We start from the raw sequence: 18,272 nt of genomic DNA on the forward strand, positions 1-18,272 counted from the left end.
CACAACAAACTAGTGAATTTAAGTTCTAACACAAGACAGATGTTTGAGTTTGAACTCTGCAGTGGGTAAACAATCTGCACTTTAAATCAGTCAGCCATCACTGAGGGGAGGAAATAGTACAAGAATATAAAAAAGATTGTGTCTAAGTTCTACTATAGAACAGCAAAAGAAATCACGGAACAAGATGAAAAAATAGATATAGCTTTACTAAATTCTCTTTTGAATACAAAACTTGGTATTTCATAAGGCATTAATGTCCATGTTTCCTTTCTATAAATATGTGCAAAGTAATCTTTTATAGTTTCTAGAAATAAATTAGTAAATTAGTGTTCTGTTCTCTTCTTGTTGTCCTTCCTTATCTTTTTGTTCTTTCCTGCTGGTTTGGATGATTCTTCCTGAAATGAAGAACAAGCACATCAAAATTTAAAATAACATTCTTATATTCTGCTGGTAGTCTTTCAAAGTCACTCACCAGAATTATTTTAGATATGAAGCATTGGTAGTTCACTGGGACTCACTGCAGTTTTGAACTTTTTTAAACCTTTAGTTTCATCATTTTGGCTGCTTATTTTGCCATTTAGAAACTTCTGCCTTCAGCAGTGTTAAAATTAGTGACATAACTATGATAACAACAATGCAGTACAAAAATAATTTAAGCCACTTTCATTCAAGGAGGAGCTTACCAGTACAGGAATACTTCTACACTATATTACAGAACTGCTTCTAGTGTGGATGTGGCCCTATCAAGAAATGTACCATGCACCAGCACAGAAAAACTACTTCCCTAGACAAAATAAATCTGCAACAAGGAAAAACATTCTAGTATTACTAGAATAAGTTACTGTATATTCCATCTGCTACTTTTCTAAAGAACACTGGTAACTAAACATGTTTGTTAAAAACACAATCTGATTGAAGTTGTTAGGAAAATAACACTTATTTACACTCACTTTCAGTACTAAACCTTCTCGAGTAAAAACGCTTGAACATCTTGTTATAATTTCCTTTTATTTTATAAAAAATACATTAAAATAAGAGAAATTCGATCAGCAGCCAAGAAAGCGAGTCAGTAAGTATATACAAGCACCTCTGAATTGCTGAAAGTAACTGAGAAGTGAAGGGGGAGGAACACAAAACAATGCTAAGCGTCCAGCCACAGCAATCTTAGATACCTTTATACAAAAGGAAAACTTGACAGTGCATACTTGACGAAGCATCTGTTAGAAATTATTTCCTGCTGTTGTAAATTTTCTATCATTAGCAATGACATATTTTAATATAACATACACTTATCCACTGATCTGAGGACGAAGAATGTGGAAAAATGGGAGTAATACACAATTAAGAGATCTACATATTCCACATAAAATTACATTTGAAGACATCTGGAATTCTTGACTCAAGTGATTTACCCCATTGAAACATTATTCCTTCCTCTTTTCTGTAATGCTAATGTGAGTTGGTTTGAATTCTTCCAGTCTAATTTTTTTTTTAATGATGCCTACCGTCTACTATTTTAATAGTATTTTCTGTTATTACCATGCTATATTTTGTAATTTTGAAATCTTCTTTGAGCCTACTCAAAAGGCATTCACATTTTAAAATGCCCACTAGCTACAGTGATTCCTAAGCTCAATCTGCCTGCAGCACATGTAAACATAAGAGGCAGCAGTAGCAGCCAGTTTACTTAACAGAAACCAGCTCATCACCTTCCCACCCTTCCTCAAGCTTCACAATGATGTTATGGATCACAGTTCTCAACTGCTCCCACACTCTTCTACTGCACACTTCATGATTACAAATCACTAACATTGGAAGTTTTCATAAAGGCATCTGATCAGTGCAAACTCTCCTTACCAGTGCACCGAAGCAATGAGAGGATGACATTTGAAATAGCTTTACGTTTCTTCTGACTTCATCTAAGAGTGACAGTTTACACACATTTACATATAAATGCCTCCATTTTAAGTGGTAGAAACTTACCACTGAATGTACATAGTTGTATTCCACAAGTATATTTCTTGCACAATTGTTGATATGTTTAAAACGATCTGGTCCTAACAGAATACCTCCATACCAGCGGGATACCACAACTAACACATTCTGGACATTCAAAATCTGTTAGAAAAAAAAAAGAAAGAAAAAAGTGATTTTTTTTTTCTTTTAAATTAAACTAGTTTTATTATTGTTATCTTTGTTAATTACAGAAAAAGTCTACTTGTTATTAAGAAATTAGCATTAGGTCTGTATCACACATAGCACAAAAGTCATCGGAGGGCAACAAGTAATGACAATTCAGTACATGTGGTAAGTTTCACTGTCCACATTTCTACTGAAAGGTAAATTCAAGTAAAAAAGTAAATCCAGTAAAGATGTCCCTTTAGAAATGGCATAAAGTTACCTAGTGCACTAAGTTGCTCACCAATGGAAAAAGCCTCAAGGCATTACTTAACGGGTCGATTACTGAGTTACTTTTACTACTTTTTAATAGGACACTATTACTTCCAGAGAACCTCTGCCACTAAGCAGATTGTTTTTCCACACTCTTGGAAACATTGGTGGATAAATGTTAATAACAGCCAGAGAACAGGTACATAAGGCATGGTTCATCTGGATATCTAGAATGCCAACTCAGTGATCCTTGTGGGTCACTACCAAGTTGGTATATTCTATGATTTTGTAGAATTTTCTCCTACTGTTGCTAAGTCCTTTGTGTGGCAACAACAGTTAGATAATACAAGAGAATCTCTGAATTTTTTGGGTCTGAATCAGCGTCCCTTAGTTGCTTTCTGAAATCCAAAAGGCATACATGAAGTTCATGCAACATAATTTTATTAGCAATTAGTACTGAAAGGAACTAAATAATCTCACATAGCATTTTTAAGACCATCAGTAACAAAATAAAGGACAGAACTAAGCAGAAGAGATAATTTCTTTTACTGCAATTAAAGGCAGGAAGCATGGAAGACCTCAGCATCTTTATTTGTCACAACACCTAAATCCAGCAGCAGCACAAAGTAATAACAGTGCATGACAATGACTAAATATCAAAAATGAGTCTTGCTAAAATATGACATTATAGCGTGGAAACACTTAGTGATAATCACCATTAGTTAATGGATAGTGGCTATGATCCTGAATCTGTTCCCTCCAACTTCGGCATCTAAATCTGTGACAGGTCTTCACTTACAAACACCTCACTCACAAGAGTGGTGCACTATTTCTCTAATACACACAGATGGACAGACAGAGCAATCACAGCTTTATTTGCTTACTGCAGAGTAAAGTGCAGTCTGCACTTTGGTCTGCAAGACAGAAAGTGCTTTGGTGAAGTGGAATGTGAGGAAAACCCCTCAGAAGCCATCTATCTATAAAGCAGGTTAATAATCATTATAATCTCCATTAAGGAGGAAAAATACGCATTTATTTGTCTAATTTCAACAATCCTATCAGAAGATTTTACCTTTGTGAAGGTAAAATGGAGACAGAAACATTGTTGGTATTTTAAAATTTAAAGGATAATGTAAAAAAAAAATTAACAAAAAGGAAGGGCAGTTTTTGTGACAGGCATTTTCTATTCTCCATTTACTCATCAGCCACAGATTCAATTTATAGCATCTTTTCACAGTAAACAGGATGTCAAAGATAGTTGGGAAATATTTTAACTCTAACCTTAAGTTTAAAAGAATAAATCTAAAATTCTTTTTTCTTGTAACCAGAAAGTGCTACCTTGACAAAAATGTTAGGTTTATCTAAAACAAGATAAGATCCCTACTGCAAAAGAAGAACTACAGCAATAATACAATAATATAACTGTATTATACTACCTTATTTTCAGCCCATATCAGAATTGCTTACAACAGAAGAATTAAGAGAATTACATTAACACCTAGAAATTAGCCCTTAAACTACTTCAATCTTGTCCCAATGAAAACTACACTTTCCTGATCCCTGCAGCACTGTAATTCCAAAGCAAAAATATTCCCAATAATGAGTACTACTAATGGACAGATATAATCCATATGATTTAGATGCATTCACATTTAAAAGGTAAAATTTCATGCCATTCTAAACTGCACTTGTATGGACTGTTAAGCACTTAAAACACTGTAAATCTGCTAAGTTTCAAAAGTATACATTAAAATACTGAGAAAGAGTCGATGGGCTTAGGATAAATTCAGGAACAGTAACTGCAAAGTTGCTTCCTCATGCTGCTATCACTACAACTGTACATTCACACTTAGCATGTAAGCTTAATTTATGTAACATATGCAAGTATTCCTTTCCAAGTCAGAGTTGAGTTAATTAGAAAGTTTCAAAAAGTTCTAAACAAACAAACAAAAAAAAAAAATTGAGGTATTTTGAGGTATATAATCTTTGAAATTAAAAAGAAAAGTTTTAAAGCACTTTCCAAAAATACTAAGCAAACTAAGCAACAAAATATACAAGCAAGCAAAGGCCAGGAAAAGAAAACCCTTGTTCCAAAGGTGATGTGAATCTAAAATCAAAATGCAGAACAGTAATTAGTGTGCTGATGCAGTTAAGCAACTTGAGGCATAAGAGGTATCCAGCTGTTCCCTGAAGTTAGGATATTTTACTTATGGCTTTACAAGGGGTTGCACTGCATAACGTCAGTGAATCAAAGTCTATCTTCAGTGTATATTTAGCAGGAACTTTACCAAGGCTTTATTTCCACACCTGAAAACTAAGAAGTATGTCAATATGAGGGCTAAAGACGCAGAACTGGAAACAGCACTAAGAAGCAGATAATCAGAAAAGCTTGACTGCATCACTTCTACTGACTTTTGCATTCAAAGCCTTACTCTGCAAGTTCAAATGGAACAGACTTCTCATTACAAATGTTCATGGAAACTGAAGTAAAGGTTGTGTAAAGGTCAGCTGTTCATCCTGTCGATCAGCTTCTTCCAGTCTTCATTTTCATTATACCTTACACCAAGTAGAACATTCAAAATTTCCTTCTCTTCTAAACCAGTCCAACTATTAATGCCATCTATGAAATATTATTTATTTTTATGATTCAAGACTTGGAAAACTCAACTCATCACAGGCATACAACAGTCTGTATTTTTTTCTTTGACCGCAGAGAAAGTAAAAGAGCAAGAATTACAAAAGTCTGCTGTGAGTTTATTCACACTGTAGTGATTTTTAAAATCTGTTCAAGATTATAGAAATTAATCTTCGACTTCTCATAACCTGCATAAGATGAAGAAGACGTCCACCAGCTGCTGTCTCCCCATCATCTTCACAGTCCTGTAAGAACGTATGCTTATCTTCACAGTATATCCTTAAAAAAAAAAACAGTAAAACGACAGAAAAACATAAGCATAAAAACAGATTCCAAAAGTATCTATCAACTAACATTATAAGTGATTAATGAAGTTCCAGAAATCTTTTACAAACACGTGCATCAATTCTGCTTCTTCACTAAGGATACTCGCATCAAAACAGGATGAGGCTTCGGGTAAACCACAAATATTATCTGTATAGAGTAACAAGCATGAAGATTGTACATTATTTTAACTACTTCAGGTTAACTCCATATTCATTGCTAATGTAAAGTCCCCCAAAAGAAGAATCCTTAGGTTTTTATTCTGAAGATTACACTTACACTCAGCTTAAGCCAACAACTTCAGATACAGATGGTACACACCAACAAGTTAAAAGAAGCCTGACAAAAATACTATTAGTAATTAGTTACGTCTATATTTCACCAGCAGTGCAAAACTATTACTGAAACTCTGCTTCAAATTCACCACGCTGTTTACCGAGCCCTTCTCTAAAGCAGAGCTGTGACAGAATATGGTGATATGCCTGAGGGCACTCCAGGAGACTTGGTGCATGCTGCTATATACAAAGGTCAGGTATAAATTTCCAGAAAAAATGCTTGCAAGTTTTCTGTTTTGTCATCTAATTCATTTCATAACATCTGCACTTAAGTTTAATACACATGTGACACAGTGACGAAGATGTCACTTGTACTGGCTAGAATACATGAAGCAGTAACTACACTTCTTTTGCTATTTTGAAGTGTATTTAGATGGTATGAGTTAAAAGAGTCAGATCAGCAGCAGCTCTCATTACAGAAACCTTTAACTTAGGTAGACAAGCTGGTGAAGTAAGCATTCAGTTGCTCTCATTTCATATTTCATTAGGATCATCCCAGGAAGCACATGAATGGATTACTTTCAATACAGGCTTTTTCAGCTGACTGCTTCCTCCAGGGGGCTCTTTTTATTGTTCCTTACATTCCTCAGAACACCTGCATCACTATCTGGACTGAGACTATTTCATTTTACAGAAGCTATGACCCTGCATCTGGGTCAAGGTAATCCAAAGCACAAACACAGGTTGGGCAGAGAATGGCTTGTGAGCAGCCCTGAGAAGGATTTGGGACTGTCTGTTGGTGAAAGAGTCAACATGAGCCAGCAGTGTGTGCTTGCAGCCCTGAAGGCCAACTTATCCTCAGTGGCATGAAGATCAGTGTGACCAGCAGGTTGAAGGAGGTGATTCTGCCCCTCTGCTTTGTTCTCATGAGACTCCACATGGAGTACTGCATCCAGTTCTGGGGTCCCCAACACAAGAATGACATCAAGTTGTTGGAGCACGTCCAGAGGAGGGCCACAAAGATGATCAGAAGGCTGGAGCACCTCGCCTACAGGGACAGGCTGAGAGCTGGGGCTTTTCAGCCTGGAGAAGAGAAGAATCTGAGGAGACCTTCTAGCAGCCTTCGAGTACCTGAAGGGGTCTTACAGGAAAGTTGAGGAGGGACTTTAGAAGGGCAGACAGCAACAGGATGACAGGAAATGCTTTAAACTGGAAGAGGGTAGATTTAGACTAGATATTAGGAAAAAGTTCTTTACTGTGAGGGTGGTGAGACACTGACTGGAAGGTTGCCCAGTGAGGCTGTGGATGCCCCCTTCCTTGGAAGCATTAAGGCCATCATGCTGGATGGGGCTTTGAGCAAACTGGTCTAGAGGGAGGTGTTCCTGCCTACAGCAGGGGGTGTGGAACTAGTTGATCTTAAAAGTCTCTTCCAACCCAAACCATTCTAACATTCTATCATTCTATGTTCACAAAAGTTGTCACAGACCGTTGCCAAACTCATTATTACCCACTTCTCAATTTCCCTGAAGTTTCATGTATTTCAGCCAATTTCATACGCCAGTTTGCATTCAACTTTGTGCTTTAGTTCCTATTTCAACTAAAAATTTTCAGTTTTTTCCAAATGGCTCAAGTGATCAGGTAGAAGTTTACTTACTGCTTCGCATAAGTAAAACCATATTTAGTTCAGGTTGAAGCAGTAATTCCTTAATCTCATCTCCCATACAAAGCATACCAACAAATGTTCCAGTCCACTTTTAGGGTTTTTTGTTTCTTTGGCTTTTAAATCCTTAGTGCTGCACTGCTTTACTATCTTCATATTTTTTCTTACTATATGTTCTGCTTTTTTTTTCTCAAGTTCAAAATAAATCCTAATATCTTCAACACACAAATAGGAAACTTAGTCCCAAAATGACTCACTAGCAAGGAATTTCTTTGGTGGGTTTTACCTTTCTCATGCACAGCGCTCACTTGGCAAGAAATAGCAGAAAAATCACCATCTCTCACCTGTATGCATATATGTTGTGGGTGGCACTTGCAATTTTCTTATTCTCATATAATTTTTCAAGAACTCTCTTTACCTTAAAAAAAATATATATAAACAACAACACAGAAATAAGCTTATTTTTATAATGGGGGATTTCACATTCACCATCTCAACATCAATCTCATTGTTAAACAAGCATCTTTTCAGTACTACAAAGAAAGATTTTAACATTTTAATATAAAATTAATTAAGCAATCAGTGTGCTAACCCGAGAAGGAGTGCCACCACACCAGTACACTCATGCCAGTTTCAGATCATATTTCTGGGATACTAAAAACAGTTGTTCCTTGAATTGGCATACATTCACATCATTGCTGAATAACCAAAAGCATCAAACTGATTTAATACATAAGATATGGCAAGATCTAAAAAAAATTTAAATCAGTATTAAGTATCAATTATACCTTCATGTTTTTTGAAGTATAACATTAAGCTGGAGTAATGGCACAACATGTTTTCTCTTGCATGCTGCTTTTATTGATATCACAACAATGTGCAATGTTTAAGAAGTTCCACTATGTTTCATTTTGAAATATAATTTTTATTCAAACCTACTTGTTTTCCAGTTTCCATCTTATGGAAAGAAGAAAAAATAATAATACCAATAAAAGCTTTCTTCTATGGGTCTGAACATGCCAGTATTTCCCAGAAAACGTGTTTTTACCATGTCCATCCTTCGGTTCTTAAATACAAAATTCAAAACATTTATCAACATGTTCTAGAAAAATCAACACTTTTAAACTTGTTCTAGAAAAATGGAAAGATTTGACTAAAACAGTGCTTTGATAGGAAATATGTAATTAATCTTATCCTGAGGAAAGCATGACTAAAGTTGAGAAAGGTTGGGAAAACATGCGAGGAAAGTAAGTCGTCTTTCATTCCAAAGAAAAGTAAATCTGAGAAATAATAAATATTCACACTCATTATCTATCCTAGTTATACTGTGCTATTTTCAGTTCTTCTGACAGAAATTTAATGTCAAATAACCTCAATGAATCCCCTATTATTAACAGAGAACATTGCTTCAGACAACTGTTTTCTCCAGTTTTCCCTCTTAAGTGGAATACTGAAGAAAGACAACTCATTATTCAATAAGCTTTCATAAATACATTTCAATAAACAGCATAGAAAGCATATGAAATGATTGTCACCTTTGACATCAGTTATATTTTTAGAATCCTGGTAGCTGACAGATCTCTCAAAACCTCATTAAATGTCTGTATTATCAACAAACCTGCAATACAGCCATCTCACAGATGAGCAATAACTTATCCTTTTTCCTACTGTAGCTCTTGAGCCTTTCTTCCACTGTTCCTTCCTTAGGGAATTAAGAGATTCTCTACAAGGTCAGCAAGGGACCTGCTCATACAAGGTACAAAAGATCTTTAAACCATAGGTCACTTCCTAGCTCCATCTAGGCCTTAGTCCCTACACCAATTACAAGCACCACACACATTTTAAACGTCAAAACATGCTAGACAAGGAAAAGCAACAGTACCAAATCTAGCAGTTCTATCAATTTTGTTTCCCCATATGACAGCATATTTAACTATCTACAGCATTATTCTGGCCTTTGTTACTGAAAGCTGTACCAGAAGTAAAGCTCCACTACTAAAATTTTCAACAGAAGAATTTACAAAGCAATCAGTCCTATCTTAAATTATTAAAGACTACCACTGCAACATACAAACATGCAGATAAAGCATTATGGGTACACACCAGTCACTTCAGTTGATAAAGAAGCTAGCTTTCAGTATAGTACAACATTTATCCCATTGCTCACCTCTTTCAACTTTCTTTCTGAAAAAGGAACCCATGCCACAGCAATCCTACTCTGCAGCCTGCAGACCAATCACTTCACACAGTACAGCAAGACCCTGAAACAAGCTGGATTTGACACTCGGAAAATTGCACTACCTTAATACTCTGCATATTCCAAATATAGGTGGACTTTCAATAGAAGTCTTAAAAGAAGCAATGAAAAAAGAGCATTAAATCAATGATTCCAATTGCTTTCTTTTCCAAAGTAAAACAGCTCATAGAAACTTACATTTCATAGACTGAAAAAAGCTAAGAAAGCCTCTAAAGTACAGTGATACTTTAGTGAAAATGGTAATGCATTAAGTATTTTTAAAAATTGAGCTATTCCACATTAAACCTAAAGTATAAAATTACTTTCACTTTGGAAGCAGTAAGAGAACAGCTCAAAAAAGCTAAAGGCTTGTTCAAAAATTCTGATGTATTCAGACAGAGAAAAATAAGGCAGGTGACAAGATAGATATGAAAGGCACAGCACATTTTTGGACATATAAAAATAGAAGTCATAATAATATTTTTTCAAACTCATAAAGCTGAAGCCTTCCATAAATGTGTACTATGAGCAGATAGATACAATGCAGAAGAATCAATCAAAGAATATACTGCTGTAGCACAAAAACCTAACTGAACGGACAGTACGTATGAAAAAAGGTCAGGCAAGGACAGCAGAGCAGAGCCTTATGATAGAATAACATTGATGAAGTTAAGATGAACTGAAACAAATCTGCAAAAACAGATTGTATGAATTTAAACATTTAAAGGGAACTAGAGTATGAAGATGTTGAACATCTACTAAGGTATCTAACCCACCAGTTAAAACTGCTTCCGCAGCAAAGGGTGACTCATGTGATGCCAACATTCTCAAATGTACTCCAAAAGTATGTGTAAGTCTTACATTCATGCTAGGCAAATTAATAGAAGGAAAAACAACAACAAAAAAAAATAGAACAGCCCTACAACATCAGCACAGCTTAATAAACTACTGCCTTCACATAGGGAATTACACTTCTAAAAATCTGTCAATCTGTCAAGATTATTTCAGAGTTGTTGAGCACGTGCTTCCTAGCTGCTGGTTGATCTAGCCCACCTGGAATTTCAAAAAGCATTTGTCATGGTTTTGTGATTTTTGGTTTTGGTATTCCACATCATAACATCATGTGGGGCACTGGGAGTTTAACTGTTAATGCTCAAGTCCTGGGTACCTGCCCAGAAGAGAAGAACAACTACATTCCCCAGGGGAGAGGAGATACAACTCCTGGCAAGGTCACCTGATGCGCTCTTTCTCGTCTGCTCTTCGTCAGTTCTCCTCCCGTCTCCCTGCTGCTCAACTGGACTGCGCATCTCACCTCAGCTTTATGGTGAGGCCTATCCACCTTTTGCACATTTTCTCTCTCATTATATTTGATTTATTAGTTTCAATTCTAATGATATTGTATTATGGTGTGTTATCTTGCATTCCGATACTATATTTAGTAAATTAGTTTGTTTCTCCTCAGATCGTTGCCGCTGTTTTTAATTATTTTGGGGTCCCCTGTTCCCTTTTCTGGAGGTGCGGATTCTGTGAAATCCTTCCGCCCCGCAGATCATGGAACTGGGCCGAACCAGCCCGTAAACCAATGACACATTTGAGAAGATGTGCTACCAAAAATTCTTGAAATAAAAGTGAGAATTGGATACAAGGGAAGAGGAAAATATCCACAAGGTTTAACTCTTAGTTAATGACAAGAAAAGATGACTACATCAGTAGTTTCCACACTGAACATCATCAAAGGCGACAAAGTTAACAGATGCAAAGGGATGTACAAAGTGACTGAAATTAGTCCAGAAGTCACGTTTCAGTGTTCTCACACAGTTAAGAATAAGGGACAGCAACATCTACCCACCTCAAAAACAAAACTGGAAACTACCAGGCTGCATTGCAGAGCTGCTACTTAGGAGTTATTCAGCCAATAATGACAGGCAAAGACAGATGACTGCTCAGATGATATTGACACACAAAGAAAGATATATTCATCTAATTCCAAGTATTTCAGTAACATTCAGCCAAGCTCAAAGTATACTAACTTGTCTGGGTGTCACCACGGGAGCCAGATGTGCCTGGAATGTACTCCTTCGATCTGTGAGTGGGTTTCCATGATGTATCATTGGCAGTTCTTCATCTACTGATCACAAATAAAGAAGTGTTCATTTTCTTTAAGGGTACTGAAACAACAACTGAGTTGAATTATTTGAACAAATAAATTGAACTTATTTGTTGATTTAATACCCTTAAAGAATATCCAAACTTTTAAAAAAGAGATTGGTTAAAGCTATGTACAAAGTGACGACATGCAGAACCACCAAAAATATACAGGGTTATTTGCAATCATTATTCTTAATTATGATTTTTTATGCTATTAATTTTATTCAAAAGCTGAGTAGAAAAACTGAAACTTAAAGGTCACTCTTTCCTAAATTATTTCATTGCAATTAACAAGGAAACATCTTTACCTTCTTGACTTTCAGATGTGATATAACTTAAAATTTCTACCGGATCTTCCTGAACAGGCTGATAGTCCAGGAGAAAATCATCCCCATTGTCTTCATCAACTTCTTCAGTGGTTTTCTTAATATCTGGTTCTATAAAAGTGTAAGTAGTAAGCAGACCTATTATATACTTTTCTGAGAGATAAGTAATACAAATTTTCAAATTCTTTTTCTATTAAATGTCTGGCTGTTCAGTTGAAATCAGCTTGCTAGGAAGAAAAAACTACGAAGTGCAGAATTTACAACTTATTACAACAAAAAATTCAAAATATTTCTATTTCCTTCTGCCATAAGTGCATGCAGACATTTTGCTCATGTATTTCATGGCATTTTCATATGTATTTCATTTAGCATTTTCATATGGAAAAAGAAGGCCCATAATTTATGAGAAGAGCTGCTGTGAATTTATACAAGCCCTGTCACTATTAGAGTAACAGCAGAAAAATCACCTCAACTCCAGTTGTGAAGCAACTCTTAATTGCACTATAATAAAATTGAGGACTTTACTTCATTGAAACCACCCCCTTCCTTTTTATTTTCTATTGCTTTTTGAGAAAGGAAAGCTATCACTGTAATACAATAAGCCAAACCAGAGACTGTGTTCTCTTACCCACGTAAGTCAAGAAAACTGGGAATAAATCTTTAACTGACAATGAAACCTTCACTTTTCACACAGAGGGTGGTGACACACTGGAACAGGTTGCCGAAGGAGGTTGTGGATGCCCCATCCCTGGAGGCATTCAAGGCCAGGCTGGATGTGGCTCTGGGCAGCCTGGTCTGGTGACTGGCAACCCCCCTGCTAAGTGCAGGGTCAAAACTAGATGATCGTTGTGCTCCTTTTCAACCCAGGCCGTTCTATGATTCTATGATCTTATTTTGCAGTTGAACAAGAAGTAAACTGAAAAATCCATGTATTTCCTGAAGTACCTGAATTTGATGACTGTGCCTTTTCCACCAGAAGTTCTCGTATCTTCTCCACCCACAAGTAAAGAATACTTTCACCAAGGTTCTGTCTGGAAGTTAAAACTTGCAGTGAGTAAGGAGTTTGTTTTTTTTTTTCAGATTTCACTTAGAAAGTATCTACATTAAATAATACGCAGATTTCAGACATGCAGTAATAGAACATTACAGTCTAGGGCAGTAAGGAGCTTAGGCTTGTGGAAGCTCAGTGACAATCAGCATCATTATATACTCTACTGCACTTTTTCCAGCATTAAAAGCACCAGTACTGGAAGAAAACAAGCAACTGACGGAAACTTTTTGGCCTATAAAGAAAGTGAAAACAACTGTGAGTACAATAAATTGGACAGCCCTCAGCATTCTCAAAAGAATACTAAGCCAGTTCATCTAGTATCTGAGCATGCTCTGGATAGGTTTTCAGAAAGTTCGGTACTGCCTGTGATGAGCTCTTTCAGCCACTCTGCCTGCAGAGTCTCTTCCCCTTCATATCTGAGAGGTTTCTTTTAGAACAGCCTCCCTTCTCTTCCCCATCATGATCTCAGCACATATACACAGCAGGGGCTAATCCTGCAGGACTGTGACAGTAGGTCAGTGGTAGCTGACAAAGTGGAGCAGTAGATCAACATGCTACAGTTTGCTGATGATAAATCTTAAAGGAGAGGGAGGAGAGGTAAGTGTTGAGCTTAAGAGCCCTTAGTAAGCTGGCACAGACATGTATTATGCTAATTGGAGAGGATGGGATAAATGCTTTTATGTGCACATTCCAAGTTAGGAAACACTGCCTTAATGTGCAGCAGAACTGAAACATCCCAAAATATATTTAAAACAGTGCCCTGAAAACTAACTTTCCAAATTATATTTTAACATGTTCATGGTCTGTGCGTGTTAGTCTCAAAATCAGAACTGAAAATGTAGGGCTTTAGCCAACTCACAGCTTCTCTATTAATAATTTTATTCTTACTGCCACCGTCTGGGGCAGCATATAAATACACACCAGTAACAAAACTTTAAAAATGCTTATATTACACAGTGTATACAGCACAACTGCCAAATGAAATTAGAAATTCAAACAAATATGTATATTTTAAGAAAACTTTTCAAGCAAAAATGAGGAATTTGTAAACTTGTAGCTGTCTCCAAAACCTTGACAGACTCCAGAATGAGAGAAAACCACGATTTCATGCTGCTGCTTATCATATAGAAGCACTGTATTAATAATACATGAAGAACTATATTTGTTTTAATGATGGAATGACAGATTACAGAATGAACAAGATTTTTCTGTTCGATATGAGAAACTATCAATTTTTATAGCTATAACCCAATTTCAGTTTCTGTCTATTACGCTTAGTCTCAAAGGTTACTTTTATAGACAGCTATTTTTCTTGACACTTGCATCTAAATCATGAAACAAAGCTTTGTTATTGGAAAAAATAAATCTTACCAGAAGAGCATATGAAGAAATAAAATAAATCCAAATATTTTCTATATTGTAAGAACTTTGGGCCTAGCAAAGCAGATTTGTGATCTATTGCTATCTGCTTTTCCCATCTCCTTAAGAAGACATAGTGAGTCACCAACAGTACACATTATTTGCAAAACTAAGCAATTTAGATCACTAGGGATTCAAAACCAGGTAAGCCACACATTGTAAATGATCCAGAGTAATTAAGTTTACCTGGTAACTATTTAGACAGTGGATAGAAAAAAGGCTTTCACAAACACTGCATATATCAGTGACAACTCCAGAAGGGTTTAAAAACACACTCTAAAATGACACATACTGTCTAAAGTACAAACACATTCATTTCCTGCTGAACAAACAAAAATGGCAGGAGACCAACAAGGGCTCTCTACAAAGAAAAAGAGTGCTTAACAACCATGCTATTCCTCCTTGCAGTGGGGCAAGATGCTCTAAATGCACTGGATGCTTAGGAAGGACAGAACAGCAGCTTTATCTCTGGTGGAGACTCCAACAGAATCAAGGACACTCAGTTTCTTTTCCTCCACTCTACAACTTTTAACTTCAAATCCTAACTCAATTTTGCTTGGTTAAATTATAAGAAACCCATGTACCTGAAGTAAGTTGGTAATTAGATAAAAATGAAACAAAAACAAACAAAACATAAAAAAGCCAAGTGTCTTTCTTTTTTTATGACATTAAAGCATATTTCTTAAGCAAGACACTCAGATTTCATTATTTGAGCACAGCTATGCCTCCTTATGACATATTTTCATTTCATCTAGTTCATATATTAAATAAACTACATAAAATTACTCCATTTAATATTCCAATTTCATAGCAATTCTAAAACATAGTTTGATTCTATGATTATTTCTTAATGTTATGTTTTTTCTCATGCATCAAGAGTTCAGCTAGCTGCACACTGTGAGAATGTAGTTTGCCATGTTACAGATTCTAGTTAAAAGACTCTGCTAATTGTGCTTGTTTTGAAACCTACCTACACCTCAAATCTGAAAGTATCTTGAGGCTAGATGTGGCTCTGGGCAGCCTGGTCTGGTAGTTGGTGACCCTGCACATAGCAGGGGGGTTGAAACAAGATGATCATTGTAGTCCTTTTCAACCCAGGCCATTCTATGATTCTATGATTCTAAAGGGTCAAACATTAGGAGCCAAAATTAAGACATCCATTCTAAAAGAGCACCAAGTCTAAACAATATAAAAGAAATTGCCAGAGTTTAAGACAATTCATTCTTATAAAATGTTTAATATATACATAGCATTGAATGTTTGATGGCTGCTGCATCAACCACTACATTCACTAGATAAGCAGGTACTTAAAAGCACACAAGACTGAAGATGTATCATCACCTTCTATGATGTTCCACAGACTGTAACTTACATATATATTTCTTCCAAGCTATTTGCTAGTTCAGTGTAATCTTGTCCCCGAAGCCAAGGAGCACTAGAATAAAAAGATATACAATGAAAATGGCACCTGTACTCTGATTCCAGCACCTCAACAAACATTCATTTTTAAATAAATGTGATAAAAACCTTGAAAATAAAACAACATCAGTCATCCCTCGTTAAAAATTTCTGAAACTTCAACTTACACTTCAAACAAGCAACAATGGTAACTCCGTAAATAAATAAATATTTGAAAAAAAGCAACTATCAGCAAGAAACTTCACTTACTTCAGTTGATAAATAGGTGGCTCTGAAGTTGGGTATCCTGGAGGCAAAATCACCTGAAAGAAATTCAGAGTGAATGTTCATTGCATTATTCAGCTAGCTGAGCTTTACTAATGGACTCCAACATTGAGCTATTCAGTTTGGTTGATGTGAATATTGTTTGTTTCCACACTTTGGAAAAGTAAACATAGAAGTAGCTATAGATTCACTCAGGTGCCCTAACAAAGTCAATGTAAATAACAGTACGTCTAAAATAAGATTTTAAAGAAAAACACAGAGATATGGTTCTGTGAGTGTGGAATTAGGATATGTAAATACTGCGACCATCATAAGCAAGTTGTGTTGTCAAAGGAATCACAGAATAACAGAATTACAGGGAATGGAAGAGATCTCAAGAAATCATCGAATCCACCCCCCATGCTAAAGCAGGTACTTTTCAATAGGTAGCACAGGGAGATATCCAGATGGGTCTTGAATATATCTATAGAAGGAGACCCTACAACATCTCTGGGAAAGCTGTTCCAGTACTCCATCACCCTTACTGTATAGCATTTCTACTGCATATCAGTACAGAACTTACTATGTTGAAGTTTTAGGCTCTTACTCCTTCTCCTATCACTACACACCACGAAGAAGAGTCTGGCCTCATCCACTCGCATCCCACCTCCCTTAAGATATTTATAAACATTTATCACATCCCTTCTCAGTATTTTTTCCCAAGCTGAACAGTGACAGGTTACTCAACCTTTCCTCATACAAGATATGCTCCAGGCCTTTTATCATTATTGTGGCTCTCCACTGGACTCCTTCTGGGATATCTTTATCTTTTTTGAACTGGGGAGCCCAGAACTGGACACAGTAGACTAAATGCAGCCTCACCAGAGCAGGTTCTTTTTAATGCACCTCAGGATGCCATTGGCCTTCTTGGCCACAAGGGCACACTGCTGGCTCATGGCCTCATGGACCTGCTGTCTACCAGGATTCCAACGTTGTTCTCCACAGAGCTCATCTCCAGCAGGTCATCTCCTAACTTGCACTGGCACATGCAGTTATTCCTCCCTAAGCGCAAGACTCTACAATTGCTCTTCTTAAACCTCATCAGGTCGAAGTCTCCAGTCTGTCCAGGTCTTGCTGAGTGCTAGCACAGCCTTCAGATGCGTTGGCCAATCCTCCCAGGTCTAAGAACCACCAATGAAAAGTGTATTACAGACTCCAAAACAAAAACTTCTTAACCTACATGAGTGGATACTAAATCCTATTTTAAAGGATTTTACACAGGCGTAAGGTTTTGCCTGCCCAAGTCCCACAGCACACTGTGTCAAACTGCCCAGCAGCACTGTACCTGCAGGCAGAGGGTCCACTTTGGTTGATCCAGACAGTCACCAATCTTAATGCAATAGATTTTCTCATCTTCATCAACAACACACCAATCTTCACCGTATATGGACGAGAGGGCTTCGATTTCATCAATCTAGAGAAAGCAGCGTGTAAAAATCGTTAAGTACACAAATCGTGTACCAGCCGCAGCTTTAGGCTTCGCTCTCCTATAGCTTATTTACAAACATGACAGAATCAGTGCAACAGACAACCATAAAAACTGGGGGCCCCGCAACTCTCGTTCCCCCACTGCCGCTCACTTGCTGCTGAGCCACTTCCAGGCCGCTCGCCGCCATCAGTGCGGAAAAGCACCGTGGCAGGGCGGAAAGGGCGGGCAGTCCCGCTGCGCACGCTCTCTGCCGGCCGCTGACCGCCTCTGCGTGTGTGTGGGTGCGGGCTCCTGTGCGCTGTGGCTGCCTTGTGATCAGCACCGGTTCTGTCAGGGCTGGTTGCACCACTCAACTCTTAGCAGCAGCACTTATCTTCCCTTCCTGTGATCTGTTCTTCCTAAGTACAAACACTGTATTCTGTAAAACAGGGCAATCCTCTGAACAAAACAGACCTTCAACACAAGGATATCTACAACTGAATGTGTCTCCCAAATAACATCTAAGTAGCTGCTTCTTCTGCCCCTTCCTTTGGTAGAATGAGAGATAATGGCTTTAAGCTGTGCCAGAAGAGGTTCGGGTTAGATATTAGGAACAATTTTTTCTCAGAAATGATTGGGCACTGGCACAGGCTGCCCAGGGAGGTGCTGCAGTCACA

At 37.1% G+C, this 18,272-nt stretch overlaps 1 protein-coding gene across 1 annotated transcript; it reads right to left on the reverse strand.

The window, feature by feature from the left end:
- Nucleotides 1-323: 323 nt before the first annotated feature.
- Nucleotides 324-17,803, reverse strand: IMPACT (impact RWD domain protein; the record flags this gene model as incomplete). The annotated part of the gene is made up of 11 exons (XM_079533133.1): nt 324-395; nt 1,984-2,118; nt 5,215-5,305; nt 7,630-7,703; nt 11,552-11,649; nt 11,978-12,106; nt 12,941-13,026; nt 15,838-15,900; nt 16,134-16,186; nt 17,473-17,601; nt 17,768-17,803. The coding sequence occupies 11 exons, from the start codon at nt 17,801-17,803 to the stop codon at nt 324-326; spliced, it is 966 nt and encodes a 321-aa protein (XP_079389259.1).
- Between the last annotated feature and the right edge of the window lie 469 nt (nt 17,804-18,272).

Source organism: Tetrao urogallus (assembly GCF_951394365.1).
Source record: "Tetrao urogallus genome assembly, chromosome: 3".
Classification (NCBI taxonomy): Eukaryota; Metazoa; Chordata; class Aves; order Galliformes; family Phasianidae; genus Tetrao; species Tetrao urogallus.